The sequence below is a fragment of the Amphiura filiformis genome, chromosome 5 (genome assembly GCF_039555335.1).
Source record: "Amphiura filiformis chromosome 5, Afil_fr2py, whole genome shotgun sequence".
Taxonomy (NCBI): Eukaryota; Metazoa; Echinodermata; class Ophiuroidea; order Amphilepidida; family Amphiuridae; genus Amphiura; species Amphiura filiformis.
Window position 1 is genome coordinate 4,967,209 of NC_092632.1, and position 13,388 is coordinate 4,980,596.

General features: G+C 36.8%; 1 protein-coding gene across 2 annotated transcripts in view; it reads right to left on the reverse strand.

The window, feature by feature from the left end:
* Nucleotides 1-1,508: 1,508 nt before the first annotated feature.
* Nucleotides 1,509-13,388, reverse strand: part of LOC140152515 (UTP--glucose-1-phosphate uridylyltransferase-like) — a 40,032-nt gene continuing 28,152 nt past the window's right edge. Inside the window, exons 9-15 of one of the 2 annotated variants that reach the window (XM_072174867.1) lie at nt 12,717-12,785; nt 11,682-11,713; nt 9,507-9,603; nt 8,580-8,658; nt 7,975-8,138; nt 4,169-4,273; nt 1,509-2,016 (exon numbers count right to left, since the gene is read on the reverse strand). In XM_072174867.1, coding sequence (XP_072030968.1) covers nt 1,909-2,016; nt 4,169-4,273; nt 7,975-8,138; nt 8,580-8,658; nt 9,507-9,603; nt 11,682-11,713; nt 12,717-12,785 — 654 coding nt within the window. In that variant the 3' untranslated portion in view covers nt 1,509-1,908. Of the gene's footprint in view, nt 2,017-4,168; nt 4,274-7,888; nt 8,139-8,579; nt 8,659-9,506; nt 9,604-11,681; nt 11,714-12,716; nt 12,786-13,388 lie in introns of those variants that run through there. The other variant, XM_072174866.1, reaches the window with a different exon arrangement.

Sequence of the window (13,388 nt, forward strand, 5' to 3'; positions counted from 1 at the left end):
TTATAAATCTTGGTTTTTACAAAACCAGACACAGGTATCACAGAGCTTTTAGCCTGTTGTATATAAAAGGGGCATGTACATATGTGTCACAATGAACCCGCACTTTCTCCACATCTTCTATGTGTTGTTTTTGTTGCATGCTCACAACACATTACTATCCATGTAGTAACCGGCCTCTGCCAGGATTAAGCCAGAAACAATGTTTTCATGCTACAACAGCAATAGGTTATTTTTACTTTTTTAGTTACTGGTGACAGTAATTGAGGCAGTCAAATTTGGAATTTGCTTAGTTAACATATCGACCAATGTGATCTTGTGAGCTGTTTATGATATAGTATAGTAAAACGTGTCTCATCACTTACTGATCAATACATGGAGAGTGCAGACAAAGTATTTCTATTGTTAATTTCTGAATGTACCTTTTTTACTTTGGTTGCACATCTATAATGCATTATAAATGACAGTGAAATCCTAAGTAGCAAGCATGTAATCCATGTAAAACACAACAATAGTCTTATGCATAATGCTTTTCCCTGAAACAAGTTTTTTTGTCCAGTGAAAGAGTGTATAATTTATCTTCAGTAATTCATTTTGTTTTGGTTTAAAAATATAATACTAGCATGCACTGCAAGAACTACTGGTCTAATAATATCGCACATCATGACTGTTTTATATCCCACCGCTTCACAAAGTTAGGCATTTAGTGTCTATAGTCAAGGTTAGTGTTAAGGTTTGTGCATTGAAGTTGTGATGATAAGGAATACAATTAACAGTTAAGATAAAGTTAAAAACGAGAGCTAATATTTTAGTGTTAAAATACTGGCACAGTTTAGGATACTCTGCAAAGGAGTTGGAGTTGCTACTTTATATAAAGATTAATCACACTCTAGCTGTGGTGTTTTGAAGTCATGACGGAAGCACTTGGTGAAGCCACATCAAAGCATTATACAAGCAAATGTCAACTTTCATAGGACTAGCATCAACATAAGTCATGACTGTGTTTAAATGATATACATGCAAGAATGTTTACTTGTTTAGCCTGCACTGATACATGATACACGAACAATGTACAGACCTATAACTTTGAAATATCTGTGAACCCATTCTTGCAAAATAAGCTCATAAAATATGTGAACTTTACACAGTACTATCGTGTACTCAGTTAAATTAGATGCAAAGTTTTGATTGCTTATTTGAAAATGGGCTATTTCGGTTGAAATCCATACACCCCTATGGAAGACACAGCTTTAATCGCCAACAAAGGGGGTGTTGATTTCAAATGGAATCACCCATTCAGGTAAACCCATTTGAAATGTACACTCCCTGTGTGGAAGACTATAGTCATGTCTCCCATAGTGGGTGTATGTATATTAACTGGAATAGACCAATGTGATCATATGTTAGAAATCACAAAAGAAAAGTATTTTTGTAACTCTGAACCTAGCAGGTTTTCTACATTAATAAATACATCTATACTTGAATACATATTATATCTACATTTATTTCAAATATCAGTCAACAGTAGTTTTGGTTTCAAATGGGTTGCTGAAAACTTGTCTTAATTGTTAACTTGTAAGCTTAAATAGGGTGAACTTTAATACAATCAAATAAAGACATTTGTTGTTGCTGAAAAATTGAAAAACTTGTTAGGTCCTAGGATGGAAAAACAGTTTTCTTTTGTGATATTTTTTAAAGAACAATAAAATTAATAAAACAATTAGCTTTTGTCTAAGTTGACTGAACACATAATAGTTTTTAGGTGTACTTGGTGAGAATTACTTGCAACAATCTCATCTGGTTTACAGTGATGTCATTACACTTCTTGATATTGATGCTAGTTCCACAAAGGTTTGCTCTCTTCGACTTCAAGTTGACATAACAAATTCTGAATACTGGAGAAAACATCTGTTAATGATCGAGGATGCGCAGGTTTCCGGAGACTATTTTGTTTTCTAGAACAGCTCCAGATGGTATGTCAATCCTGTCACCATGATTGGCTATTATGATAACTGTACCCTACAATTGGAACAAGAGAAAAGAAAAACATTGTATCAGTAGTAATTTCCTACTTCATTAACATTTTAAGTGATACAAGCAATAAATGTCATAACAATATTTATGGAATCACATATCCTACTCAAAAAACAACCTTTATGTTTTTCAATGATGCATAGTAAATGAAAACCAACTGCTGTGGGAAAGCTACAATTGCCCAAAGATAATTAGTTGAAGGATGACTCCAGCAATCACAACATTATGCCTTATATGTTAGGAAAATAATTATCAAGCACAAATCACATGTTTTTATTTAAAACTAACTCATATTGGCCATCAAAACAGCCGGCTCTCAACACCCGATACATTCAAAACACCCACGCCGAAATTGTCCAGTGCACCGGACAATTTCAGCGGCCGGAATTTTGAATATCGCATGTTGAGAGACGGCTGTATTAATTCGTTTTTATGGTCAATATGAGTTTTAAAAAACATGTGATTCATGCTTGATAATTAATTGTCTATCATATAAGGCATAATGTTGTGATTGCTGGAGTCATCCTTTAAGCAACTTATCAGAGCCATGAACTTTAGATGATGTTCAATTGATCAGTTCAGATGCAAAAGGCAATATACGCCATTTTCAAATTTGTTTCCGTTAAGGCCAAAAACATCTGCCCTATTAATAGCTTTAAATGTCAACCTACTTCAAAAATTCAAATGTATAGTTTTGAAACTATGATCAGACAAAGCACATATTTTCTTCTTATGTTCTTTATTTATACTTTTTAATTTGCTTTTCTCAAATCAAAAAAATTGATATATCACTTTTTGCATCTGACCCCATCAATAGAGGCCGTCAGCGTGACGTCATATGCCGCCATCTTGTGGGTACACGCTGCGATGGTCGTTCGATCTCCATGCGTGAACAGCAAAATCACCGTGTTGTTGCGTGATAACAGCTGCGTGCCAAGCTGCGCCCAGCGCGTAGTGTCCGACGCATGAACACACAGAACATTTGTACACACAAGATGGCGAAAGGCTGACAGCCTCTATTGTAATTAGGTAGAAAATAACACTCCTCCCTGTCAAAAGATTTCTACGCCGTTATCCTTCCCAGGGGCATCATCTTCTAACAAGGAGACCAATGCAAGGAATGTGCAAAAGGAGGTGCTCTGATTTCCCCCCTTTTAAAAAATTGTAGTCCTTTATATTGTGACACATGCTCTAGAATTGGTTTGCAAGCCTTGACCATTTCATCACATCATGCTTTTATTCTTCATTCTATTACCATCACAACCCATTATTGAAAATCACACACTGTGATTTGTCAAAATGTGTCATGTAAAAGTACTATATTTGAAATTATGTGCTCTGATTGCATATATGTGACCCATCACATCGAAACACGGCAGTTGTCGTCAAAAATGAACTTACAGGTTTCTTTACCAGACTAAAGGACTGCTTTAAAGCTTTAAAATGACACCTCATCCATTGATGTCGCATGTAGAATGTTGATTTTATGGGACAAATAGAATTCAAATTCCTTATTATTTCCTTTATTTTTCGGGGCACATTTTCTTTGTTATCTTTAAATGTGGGTTTCCGACAACTGCCGTGTTTTGATGTGATGGGTCACATATATAGAATGTAATAAAGCATGCACAGTCAGCACAGAGCAATTTGCAATTTTCCTGTGATGTCACTTGTGCTGTGGATATGCATACATGCTTTACTTTTATGTAACCGACTTCAAATATTTGAGCAAAAAAGGATGTTTTCTCTTGAAATCACAATATTTTTGCAGTAAAAGAATAGAAATGAAGGTTACTGCCTTATTCTTAACACCCATATAATGTGTCCTCTGCAGTAAAAACATCTAAAAATGAATATACATTTTCACTACCTCGGACACATTATTTGCATGTAAACGATAGGGCATTACCCAAAGTATTACTTAATTAAGAGAGAGAGAGAGAGATATTCCCAGAAGTTCTACAGATGGAGGGATCTATTTCTTCTGCCCATTTGATTTAATTTAATACAACTTAATTTGTGTGAGATAAAAGAAACATTTTGAAATAAAAATTTAAATTTTGATTGAATGACAATGCTGTTTGAAGTGAAATAAAACATCTCATGTGCAGTTTATTACGATAACTATTACACCTACCTTAAGCGCCACACCTTTTCCAAATGTTACATCACCAGAAACTGTAAGATGGTCTAGCTCCAGCAAATCTGGAATACTGGCAAATCTCTTTAGAAAGTGTTGCACCTGTAATAAGAACATGCCAACAGTAACCTATGTATAAGGATCAAATTTGGTAAGAACCTCTGTAAAGAACTTAACAAACTGGTATATATCAATTTATAATCTCCTAAACCCACATATCATGCATCCCCAACCCCAACACACACCATATTAAATGCGAAACCTGGAGATATACAGCTGAGAGGCATAGCACTTTCAGGCTCTCTGGTGTATCAATGGGTTGCAATTTGTAATTTTCATCCCCAAAGCCTTAATTATTTAAAAATCCCAATTTATCGTTATTTGACTGCAAAATTTAAGTTTACTCGTATGCCCCTTTTAAAAACTTACTTTTTGCTTTCTTTCACAAACCCTGCCCAATTGAAAACTGTCACCTCCCGAAAACCACATGCCCAAGAAAAAAAGGGGACTTTGGATCAGATAGTTAATTATGAGGGGCAGCAGTGAAATAATCATGTTGTTATCTCATTAAAACATGTCATATACACGTAGGCACCACCATGTTTGCAGTATCACCACGCCCAGTCATCGATCTTGTCCACATGTGATCGACAGTGTGGTGAAACATAAATATTCATATGTGCGACGTGCATATTATGAGAAACTTCGGTTAATTACGCATTCATCATTCCGAGATAAATACCCGAGAGCTCCTGTGTATGGTGAGATTAAAAGGTCAAATCCAACATAAGCAGGACTTTGTTCTCTGGTTTTTCAGTCACAGTGGATGGAGTTCAATTGGATTGACAGAATTGGCATGGACAGAATAGGAAATACTAATTTTGAAAAGGCCTAAATTGAAGCAGACTATAAAATCTGTGAAACATTTGCAACAAAGCTTGAATTTTGATTGAAATCAAGTCAAAATTAAAACTTGAGTTTATTTTCCTTTTGTAAAAAAATGGTAGCAAGTTTTCAAAATCCTGGCACCACCAAAAACATATTAATCCCCAGACCAAGGAGATGGGGGGTGGCTAGGTCATGGCTCTCGTTCATTGCGTGAAATACCATGGCTAAATTTCTGTGCAGAATGTGTGCAGTTTTGGATTTGAAGCTAGATGTTGAAGTTAATTAAGCCTAGGTAAACATCATTCCAGTACTGCTCTTCCCCAACCCCATGATTTAAACTTGTGATGGTCCTGGGAACGTTCTTTCTTTTCCAAAGATTCCCTGAATGCCACTGTAAAGTTGCCTGATCACTCCTGTGGCATGCCTGCATTAGATGTAAACTACAGTCAGTCTACTCTGAAGTACAAAGTACCGACGCGGACGCACACATTGTGCCGACTTTGAAGGCATGCATACCTCAGCAGAGACGCAGCACTATGCACTGTTTACGCGATGTATACACGAGCGCTGTCGCTTTGTACTTCAGAGTGGACAAACTGTAGAAGACTTACTCTATCAAAGTGTGTTCCTAGTTTCACCAATGGTGTTGATGGGAACTGTCTCATAGGACTCATAGTAAGACTACCCGCTTTCATGGTATACAGATTGGACATACACAGTAGGAGATCACATGACTTACTCTATCAAAGTGTGTTCCTAGTTTCACCAATGGTGTGGATGGGAACTGTCTCATAGGACTCATAGTAAGACTACCAGCTTTCATGGTATACAGATTGGACATACACAGTAGGAGATCACATGACTTACTCTATCAAAGTGTGTTCCTAGTTTTACCAATGGTGTGGATGGGAACTGTCTCATAGGACTCATAGTAAGACTACCAGCTTTCATGGTATACAGATTGGACATACACAGTAGGAGATCACATGACTTACTCTATCAAAGTGTGTTCCTAGTTTTACCAATGGTGTGGATGGGAACTGTCTCATAGGACTCATAGTAAGACTACCTGCTTTCATGGTATACAGATTGGACATACACAGTAGGAGATCACATGACTTACTCTATCAAAGTGTGTTCCTAGTTTCACCAATGGTGTTGATGGAAACTGTCTCATAGGACTCATAGTAAGACTACCTGCTTTCATGGTATACAGATTGGACATACACAGTAGAAGATCACATGACTTACTCTATCAAAGTGTGTTCCTAGTTTTACCAATGGTGTGGATGGGAACTGTCTCATAGGACTCATAGTAAGACTACCCGCTTTCATGGTATACAGATTGGACATACACAGTAGAAGATCAGATGACTTACTCTATCAAAGTGTGTTCCTAGTTTCACCAATGGTGTCGATGGGAACTGTCTCATAGGACTCATAGTAAGACTACCAGCTTTCATGGTATACAGATTGGACATACACAGTAGGAGATCACATGACTTACTCTATCAAAGTGTGTTCCTAGTTTTACCAATGGTGTTGATGGAAACTGTCTCATAGGACTCATAGTAAGACTACCTGCTTTCATGGTATACAGATTGGACATACACAGTAGGAGATCACATGACTTACTCTATCAAAGTGTGTTCCTAGTTTTACCAATGGTGTGGATGGGAACTGTCTCATAGGACTCATAGTAAGACTACCAGCTTTCATGGTATACAGATTGGACATACACAGTAGGAGATCACATGACTTACTCTATCAAAGTGTGTTCCTAGTTTTACCAATGGTGTGGATGGGAACTGTCTCATAGGACTCATAGTAAGACTACCAGCTTTCATGGTATACAGATTGGACATACACAGTAGGAGATCACATGACTTACTCTATCAAAGTGTGTTCCTAGTTTTACCAATGGTGTGGATGGGAACTGTCTCATAGGACTCATAGTAAGACTACCAGCTTTCATGGTATACAGATTGGACATACACAGTAGGAGATCAGATGACTTACTCTATCAAAGTGTGTTCCTAGTTTTACCAATGGTGTGGATGGGAACTGTCTCATAGGACTCATAGTAAGACTACCAGCTTTCATGGTATACAGATTGGACATACACAGTAGGAGATCACATGACTTACTCTATCAAAGTGTGTTCCTAGTTTTACCAATGGTGTGGATGGGAACTGTCTCATAGGACTCATAGTAAGACTACCAGCTTTCATGGTATACAGATTGGACATACACAGTAGGAGATCACATGACTTACTCTATCAAAGTGTGTTCCTAGTTTTACCAATGGTGTGGATGGGAACTGTCTCATAGGACTCATAGTAAGACTACCTGCTTTCATGGTATACAGATTGGACATACACAGTAGGAGATCACATGACTTACTCTATCAAAGTGTGTTCCTAGTTTTACCAATGGTGTGGATGGGAACTGTCTCATAGGACTCATAGTAAGACTACCAGCTTTCATGGTATACAGATTGGACATACACAGTAGGAGATCACATGACTTACTCTATCAAAGTGTGTTCCTAGTTTTACCAATGGTGTGGATGGGAACTGTCTCATAGGACTCATAGTAAGACTACCAGCTTTCATGGTATACAGATTGGACATACACAGTAGGAGATCAGATGACTTACTCTATCAAAGTGTGTTCCTAGTTTCACCAATGGTGTTGATGGGAACTGTCTCATAGGACTCATAGTAAGACTACCAGCTTTCATGGTATACAGATTGGACATACACAGTAGGAGATCAGATGACTTACTCTATCAAAGTGTGTTCCTAGTTTCACCAATGGTGTTGATGGGAACTGTCTCATAGGACTCATAGTAAGACTACCAGCTTTCATGGTATACAGATTGGACATACACAGTAGGAGATCACATGACTTACTCTATCAAAGTGTGTTCCTAGTTTCACCAATGGTGTGGATGGGAACTGTCTCATAGGACTCATAGTAAGACTACCTGCTTTCATGGTATACAGATTGGACATACACAGTAGGAGATCAGATGACTTCTTGACAGGAAGGAAACGGCTTCTGGGTACATTGATACCTGCGTGAAAAAAACATACAAATAGTATAATTGACCTCTCATAATGGTAAATTGTGCTTAGATTGACTTTTGTTCAATGCATATTCAAAATAGATTTTTGTCAAAGTCTAAATTTTTGTTGTTTACTGGTTGAAAGTAAAATAGCAAATGTGTTGTAACCAATGAATTTATCTGGAGAGGTTACTTACAATGAGGAAGCCAGTGTGCCTGCAGATTGTTTGCCATACACCCAACTAAGTACATTTTATACAGTGCAATATTTGAAGCATTCATGCTTTCTAGCACCGTAAATTTCACTTTTACAAAATCAAAAACAAAGCCGCAGATAATCTAATTTTGGTCCTCATCTATGTCTATGACAATATAATATCGCAGATTCTAATAGCATTATGTAAGAAGCTTCTTGGATAAATTCTCTTTATCAAATTCTCTGTTTCTTACCAAGAGAAGCATTGAAGTTCTTCATGGCAGCACCTACAGCAGTCTCCAGTTGAATGACATTCAATCCACCTTCTGTAGTCTGAAGTATAAAGAATCAATTATGTAAAGGTATTAACAGGTAAATATATTTACACAGTGTCATTAGCTCATTTATGGGATAATATTATGCTGCTCATGCTTGTCTGTGATGACACACAGATGAAAACCGTATCTGGTGATAGATGTAGATCTATAGGTACATGTACCACCAGAAGCTAGGAAAATGACCCATCTGCCTGTGGGATATGGTTACTTTAAATAAGACATTTGACTAATAGTGTGAGAGGTTGTGGGTTTGAACCCTGGTGGTGGTTAGTATGCTCTCCGGTGGAGTTAGCTTGAAATTCCCCTGGACAAGGAACTTACTGCTAATTGTCTCGTTGTAACTCGTACAAACTCGGGGAGCTGATCCTGGCTGCAAAGGTCGATTGTGGAATGTCTAGGGTGTGCGCTTCTTAGCTGCAAGTCCCTGAGTTGTTTTTTATGGAATGATATGGGGCTGTAGTGGTCAGCGACAACCTGTAGTGTGCTGAGACTTGTGGAGTTATACATTACATGACACTGTTGCCAACTATATGTCTGATGGAACCCTTTAAATATGTAACTGGATTTTTGGGATTTCTGCTACAAACTTCCCTAAGCCAGCATCTCTCCAACCAGTTTTCACAGGAATAAGTGGACTTCTCTACAGAACAGAGGTCACTTTACAAGCATACAAGATTGCTTACAATGGGCACAAATCATAATAAAAAAAACTTTTTTAGAGAAATCCATCTTGTTACAGGTGAAATATACGTTTTGTAATAAGTTTGTGATTGGTTACCTAAGATATGTTAGATTAAACGGTTTTGTGAAATGACTTCTTCACAGATGACAACCTGCACTTACTTTATTGTTAACAATGATCTCCATATCTAGTGATTTCTCCTCTACAACTCTCTTGATGGCATCCAATTTAATCCACAGGTTATTGGTGTTGAAGAATCTGTAATGACGAAACAACAGCAATGACAGTGATGTTTGTGAGACAACAGAAAACTAAACAAAGTCCATGCCTAATCACAGCAATAAACAGGGAATAGTTGACATAATTTAGTGGTTTAAACCTTTGATCACAACACACAAATTTTCGTACCTGGAATTTTTAGTTGACACTTCGACTTTTATCAGTAGACTGGCAACCTAATTTAGAGGTCAGCGACCTTTCGGACACTTGACCCAAAAATAGGGTCGTAGACTCTATAAATACCTTGGTGTTTTAATTTCCGCTAATATGAAATGGGGTGATCATGTCAAGTATGTTACTTCAAGAGCTTCAAGACTCTTTGGTTTTATTAGGCGGCTGGTCCGTTGTAACGATCCAGATATTCTCGTCCAGATTATTTTCCACATTATGTAGACCCATCTTGGAATACGGAATACCAGGGTGGCTCCTTTACCAAATTGGTCATTTAAAATCACTTGAAAAAACTCAAAAACTTCTGGCTCGTGTTTGTGTTCCTGCTCCCCGGGGGGAGCTTAGTTACAATTTCAGATTAGAAATGCTCGGTTTATCTTCTATGCGTAACAGATATATTTACCTTGCTTTGTCCTTTGTTTCAAAATGTTTGTATGGGAGGTATGATATCAATCCCTTTAAGTTTATCTCAGTGAATCCCCGCCACAACGAGAATTAAAAATTGAGTCACACCTATGCTCGCACAGATGGTTTTAAATTCACTGTTTTCAACAGATTTCCTGCTTTTTTTGATCAACTTCCTCAAGATCTCCGTAATCAACTTCTTTTCAGTTTAAATGGGTTGTTAACAAATTCCAAAGAGCACTTCAAAAATCTCAGCTGGAATTGATTTTTTTATCGAGTGTATCTTATGTAATATGTTTAGTTTATTTATTTTACCCCACTCTAGTACATTGGGAGGAATCCTGTCTCCTTCGGTGTGATCTCTGTTTTGCTGTGTTGTTTTTGCAGAGTTTTTAGGTTTAGCCACTTTGAAAGTGACTTTTGTTACTCTTGGCTATCCCTGCCAGAGGCTCTGTGTGTTGTTCTCCTGTTTTTGCACACCGAGGGAGTCTTGGATTCCTCATCATGGACTGGAGTCTTGCCTTTTAATAACTCCTTTATGAAAATAACTCATGTTAATTGCTGGTCAATTGAAAATGTTATATGCTTTTTTAATATTGTGCAATCATTGTATGTGTTTTACTCTATGTTTAATGTTTTTTATCTGACAAATAAAATGAAATGAAATGAAATGAAATGTGTTAGGAAACCTCAGACGAGGTGGGGCGACGGTGTTCCAAAAATCTTTCAGTCTCGCCGATATAAATTGGGTTGCCAGTCTGCTGATGAGAGTCGAAGTGTAGACTGAAAATTCCAGGTACGCAAATTTGTGTGTTGTGATCAAAGGCTTAAACCACTAAATTATGTTTACTACCAACACAGATGAACTTTCATTCTAATATAAGGGAATAGTTGAGTCTCAGTGAATATACAATTTACTTTACTCAAAATATCTATTACTCCCACTTCCAAAAAAATACAGCACTAATTTTTTTGGATTAAAAACATTATCCTGTTTGCCAAACAAATGAAACATAGCTACATCTTTTGCTTCAACTGGCAATAAAGTCAAATTTTAATAGTTTTACAATTTGAGAGAAATGGGTCCAAAACATGAAATTTCCAGTCACCAAAAATCCAAATACTTGGCACTTAAATTTAACATTTTATGTTAATTTGATAATTGTTTCAAATTTTGATAACTTCTTCCTTTCATGTCTGTTGCCAGTTTGAGGATCTACCCAGTATGGGTGAATAGTGCAAGAGGTGAATATGTAAATTTGTTGCCAATTTTGGCTGAACAATTTAATTCATGTCAAGTATTCATCTTCCTAAACATAACAGATGCTGTAACCCAATGAAGACTAAAATCAAAAGGATAAATACAGTACTAATCTGCAAGTTATGAGACCCACCTGTGCAGTACAGATCAAAGTATCATATTAAGACCTGTGTAACAACACAGTCACAACAATTTGTACATTATTTCTTTTAAGACTTACTTGAACTTAGTGACAGACTTGAACTCATCCACCTGTATCAAGAAATGAAACACAGATAATATTGTTATTGACTGTTACATTTATTTGATTGGAAACATTTGAGAAAAGTTTTACAGAGTGGCAGAAGTTTAAATGAAGCAGAAATAGATTTTTTTTTGAATACTTTCATTAGTAATTTTCATGATTGGATAGACAATTGTTAAATTCAGCACTTTTTTATCACTACACATGTCAGAAAAAAGTGTATCTCCAGAAGCTCTTTAAGCAACAGCAAAACATTGAATATTTAAATGTTGGTGAATATTACTAACATTTAAATGTTGATGTATATCAATCATCAAGTTCCAGAATTGACAGAGAAAATGTAACAATATATGAAATTCTACTATGATCAACATAAAAATAAATGTCGGATTTTATATAGCACATTTCAAAGCGCTGTAATTTCGCTGCGTGGTGAATCATCACAATCAGATCGCATCAGCTAGTCTGGCAGCCAAACCTGGAGCAAACGCACTTGGATTGTAACATGCACCCATTTTCTGCAGCTCTCCAAATTCCATTGGGTGAAGGAAGTTTTTGATAACCAAACAACTAATCACTGATTTTGAAAGCAGGAGGAAACTGGAGATCCTGGAGAAAACCTGCGAGAGCGAGAATGGATCAAGATAAACCAAGTGCCTTAGGCATGGCCAGGGTTTGAACCTGGGACCTCAGTAGTGCAAGGCGAGGGAACAACCGCTGCGTCAACTCGCTCTCCCAACACTGGTTATACATCCAGGCAGTTATCAAATGAAGTCCAAATATGAGACTGTATAAGTCCCTTAGGTCAGTCCAGTAATCTACTACTAATTGTTTGTAATATCCAACAATGTTTTGCCTAAACTTTGCCTATGTATTTGATCAAATTCCTCCAAATTCCAAGAAAATGTCTCCTTTCCTACTTATGTCACTTGACAAATGTTGACAAGCTATATGTAGGTGTGACTTGCAACACCTTTACAAGTTGTTTTGCTTTCAAATCTTGCTACTTACATGTTCCTTTGGTACCTGTGCCATTTCCAACAATCTCAGCTTGTTTTCATAATGAATCAACGTACCACCCTGTGAAGGAATAACAAATACTAGTTTCGTCAAAGTTCTGTGAAATTACTTGTGTTGCAATCAACCAAAATGAGCCATTGACAAGCAAAATGTTTTAATAATTTTTCCACTTATTGTATAATAAATAAGCTACAATAAGCTTACAATCCCACCGAAATTGGTAGAATCGGTTTGCGATGCATGAATATCTTTATACTGCAGAAAAGATTAAATTGGAGAAGAACTTATATCTGTTTCTTATCCATATTTTAAAAATTTATTTTAGCAACACTCACTTTGCTTATTGTGAAATTTCACAGGTTCATTCTGGGACCTGGAGTAGCAGATATCTCATTTCCATGGAAAGGTCCAATGCTTACCAATATATTTTTTTTCATAACCTACATGGATGGAGCATGCCTCCTAAATTGTCTTGATAAGTTACACCTTATTGTGTGAACAGGTGTTGTAGAAAAAAATGACAAACCAAGTTGTAGTTGCAATTGTTTCAATACCTAATAATATCATATTTTTAACAGACGTCTATTATACTGCCCTCCCATGGCAAAAGGGCATAACTTACATATTGATCTTTTTAAGATAATTGACAAATGTTGATTGCTC